Here is a 4,474-nt window from a genome sequence, read left to right on the forward strand (position 1 = left end):
CTATAGGTTTAGCTTATTTTCATTTACAAGTTATAGTTTTAAATTAAATGAATGCAAATATATTTATTTTATAGCAAAATAACTCAGTGATTAACAAGCATGAACATAGCTGTTAAATTAAAGAACGTCCAAAAGCATACTCACATGAAGAGGAACATGACACAGAAATACACACACCACCCATCTAATCATCTGACAATAGAATATGTGCTGAATCTAGTTACCTCCATGTATATGTGCAAACGGCAGTGTTGAACAACAAGCTACTTTTTGTGACTCACAGTTGATGTTGATGTCACCACTCCCCCCCCAGTGCTCCGTGCTCCGTCCCCTCCCACTCTGTATCACCGGGTGAAGGCGGGCGGGACAACGCGTCAACCACGTCAGAGGCGGCTTCGTTATTTAAACTTGAATCAAGAGTGGAGGAAAGTTTTCGCAGACGGGACAGCGTTGCCTAGCAGCCAGGCAGAGGACTCTTGTGACTTCACGTTGCCCTTTTGTTACCCGTTTATCGAGGGACCGCGGATATTTCCCCCTCTCTGTCTGCCTGCCATCCGTACCTGCTTCCCTCTCGCAGTCTTTATCGCCAAACATGACCCAGAGCGTGACACTAAAGGGACCCTCTCCTTGGGGTTTTCGACTGGTGGGTGGACGAGATTTCAGCACACCGTTAACCATCTCCAGGGTAGGTAGACACGTTGCTCTGTTGCTTCGGTGTGTATCCATTCATTGAGCCGTGCGCAAAGTGGAGCTTGGCAAGAGTTTCCACATTCGAAAGCGTTTTCATCATCCTGATTATAACCATTATACTGAATGACAGTGATTCGTCGGCGCAAGAGATGTAGGGAAAGTTTGAGCAATTAGCCGACTTAATATTAACTAAAAGGTCGCCATGGTCCATTCTCCCGTTTAGCAGTAGCCCTTAACGCTAAGTGCTTAAACAGAAGCTTGTCTCTAAAAGCTGACAGACGGTGTCGTCTAATTCCTGGCAGCTAAAGTTAGTGAGTCATTGCAATTGGCCGACCATAAATTATTACCTATAAACTGGCCTATCAGCGTCAATAGAAGCAAGCAAAAAGCACAATATGGTGTATTATACATCATAGTACCATTAAAATAAATGAATAAACTCAGTGTATAAATAGCCATTTAATGTTATTTTTCCAAATTTTGACCATGAGATCCACTTGGTATGATGTTTTTTTTTAAAGAAGGAGAAAATGGCATTATGATCATGATTACTGTATAATTGCATGCTATTTAATTAACCTTTGTAAATTGGTGGAAGTAGTAGAGGTAAAGTTGGTGTTAGTAGGATTCATGAACTTTCCTGACCTTCAGAATATAGGTCAAGAGTCAGTGTGCTGGCAATGCATCTGGCAGTAGCCAATAGTTCATCCTGGGCGGCCAGGGTAAACACAGCCTGGTCCTGCTGCAGGGCTTGCAGAAGGACGAAGGGGGGGGGGGGCGGTGCTGACATTTGTTTTTCATCAGAGCTCATTGGTGCTGCAGAGAGATTCCAGGTGTTGTGCTCAGCTGTATCACCAGCCCCAAACCGACCCTTTAACTACAGTGCCCTATAGCACTTCAAACTAGAGGTGTAATTTTTAGATTTACGGCATACAATTAACAACTTTGAGAGAAGCAGACAAAGCCCAGGAGGTCACCTGAAGTGGTCTCTTAAACCTACCACTATATCCCTGAAAAGATTTGTGATGCAGTGGTGAGGTATACTTTGACTCAGTGTGTGCACAGTTAAAGAGCTTGACAGTTGTATGTCTGTAGGTGTTTTTCACATTAAAGAGTCCCATGCTTGCCACCTTTTGCTTCTCCAAATCACAGTTAAGGGACCTGCATTTTGCAATTTGAAAATGTGGATAGAGTTCTCACGTAGTGCTTTATCTCCTGGTTTGAATTTGTCTCTATGTGCAAGGAGTAGAGTTTTCAGTAGAGACCATGCCCAAGACCAGAAATAATTTGGAAATAAGGAAAAATCTACTATTGCAGTATTTTGTGTTTCATGCTGAATTTAAATATTGCCTAGTGATGCAGCTTTAGGGCTTCTCAGGTTTTGTCCGGTACACCTTCTCAACTTATTTATTCATTTGGACAGCAGGCAAGTTGTTGTTTAAAAATTTGGGATATTTACAATTTCTGAATTTCGCACTTTCAGTCTGTTCATACTTGCGTGACTGCCAATGTGGGAACTAGGGTTCGGATGTAATACGGTCTTGCATTATCATTTTTAATTAGTCACGGTAACACCGTATACCGTGGTAAAATAGGGAGCAGGTTTGATGGTACCAGAATTTGGATACTGCCCAACTCCAGTGGGAACCATGGCATGCACAACCAAGTCTTTGCATTGTGAAGATCGTGTAACTCAGTGACACAACAAGTCCTCCAAGACGTAGGTCTTTTGTTCCTGTCCTTTAATATTACCCACAGGAGCGTTTCATAAAAAAGCGCCGCCTAATGGTGGCAGAGAATGTCAAGGTCAAGGTTTTAAAACTTTGTTAACATTGTGAAACTGCCGCCGTGTGGTTAGGTTTAGGCACCAAAACTACTTAGTTGAGTCTAAAAAAACATTGTAGTTTGGGTTAAAATCATTTGTTACGTTACTTAACTTGCTGTTACACAAGTGAAACGTAACATGACATATAGTTCCGTTTTTTTTTTGCTGACTTGTTTACTTTCATTTTCAAATGTGAGATGAACTCCTACGTAAGGCCACTAGAGGGCGACTCCACTATAAACGTAAATATAATTTGTAATTACACAAACAGCTTATGGGAGCCTTTTTTTAAGGGGAAGACAGTCTCCAGGGATGATTGCATCAGTGAAAATGAATATAGGCAACACTTAACAGGCAGTTGCATAACATCGATGGCAATAAAAACCAGCGGAATAGCTGCTTGCAAGACTAAATAGGGGAGTTTCGGCTAATTCCTAAATCTTGGCATTAGAGAAGGAAGCAGCTGGTGAGATGCAAGCATATTTATCAAAATAGGTAATTGTAGAGGCATAAATACACACAGTGTTTTGGCAGCACGATCCAGTATTACAATACCTCCTAAAGACTACAGAGCAGTTCAGTGTCCAATTGACTTCATATACTCTAATACATTAGCTGAAAACACAAAATGTATTTTATGGGCAGAACTAGATAGTTGTTTTATCCTGGTGTCAAATACGCTGGTGTACACAAGTGCATAAATCACAATTAAATTATGGGAGAAGTGATAAAAAAATAGAAATGGCGGGAAAGGAATCAACTTGACTCACCTCACGGGATGTGGTCGCATACTGAGTTTGGAGCCAGTTTGATTTATTGACAATGATATGCTGGAGAATCTACTAAACTTGCTATTTATAACATGCTTGCAACATTCTTGCCGTACAATGCATGCCCAAGACAGCAATTACAATGTGTTGAATGGTGAGATGCATGGAGGGAGAGAGCGTGTTTGTGAGAGTGTTTCAGAGAAGGATAGTTTATGTCGTGCAGTTTCCAAAATATCTCTTTGGGGGCCTTTCATGTAAAACTCATACAAGCCAGAACTCTCCAAAGGTCTTAACATTGTCTGGGGGCTCTGGATAACTAGAGGAAATCAGGTTTAGGACAAGACATAAATGCTAGACCTCATAGTTGTTTTATAGTATTTTGTGTAATAATTCCACTCATGCCTCTACGTTTCACAATTGACAGATCTCCCCCCTTCTTCCTCAACGTACATCTGCACTCATAAAAGTGAACGCCATGGAACACCTGCACTTGGAGACAATGAAAGTTGTAAATACCAGAAAACAAGTTCTGATGGCAGCAGCTGTTTTTTCCCTTAAGGTGATAATGTACCAGGATAAGCTCATTAGTCCCCTGCCAGCCCATTAAGACTCTAGCCAGGTAATGACGTGTCTACTTGACTCGAAATGGAAACATTTGTTTGCCGTGTGTGTGTGTGTGTGTGTGTGGTGGGTTGTTAAATGGCTTTGTGTGCATGAGAGACAACGAGTGGCAGTGAAACCAAAACATAATAACATCACTGATATAGCTGCTGAAGCATTTAGAGAGGATCTGTTGAATATGGCAGCTGTTGTATAAGCCCTTTTGTAAATCTGTGTCAAACCGACGTCTGGGCAGAAAGTGACGCAGACTGCTTGTCAGTCCTGCCACCTGGCAAACAGTGGTCTTCTGGAGGGGAATTCACAACTCCGTATTGTGTAAATAATGACCCAAGCACTCTCCAGCTTCCCTTCCGACACCTTTACACAGACCATGCTGCTGTGTGGTCTGTCTTGTCTGTCCATGCATGATGGAAACTTGTCTGTGCAGCTGCCAGGCGACTACTGTCAGGGCATTTTGAGGGTTGTGTTGCACAGGGCACATTCTTAAAATAATAATTTAGATATAGAATATTCATAATAGATTATTTTATATATATATATATATATATATATATATATATATATATAT

The 4,474-nt window shown here is 41.4% G+C and overlaps 1 protein-coding gene across 2 annotated transcripts in view; it reads left to right on the forward strand.

The window, feature by feature from the left end:
* Positions 1 to 406: 406 nt before the first annotated feature.
* The window catches only part of pdlim4 (PDZ and LIM domain 4), a 45,519-nt gene continuing 41,451 nt past the window's right edge, over positions 407 to 4,474 (forward strand). For both annotated transcript variants that reach the window (XM_034889897.1, XM_034889898.1), the window contains exon 1: positions 407 to 685. In XM_034889897.1, coding sequence (XP_034745788.1) covers positions 593 to 685 — 93 coding nt within the window. In that variant the 5' untranslated portion in view covers positions 407 to 592. The remainder of the gene's footprint in view (positions 686 to 4,474) is intronic.

Source organism: Etheostoma cragini, chromosome 13, assembly GCF_013103735.1.
Source record: "Etheostoma cragini isolate CJK2018 chromosome 13, CSU_Ecrag_1.0, whole genome shotgun sequence".
NCBI lineage: Eukaryota > Metazoa > Chordata > Actinopteri > Perciformes > Percidae > Etheostoma > Etheostoma cragini.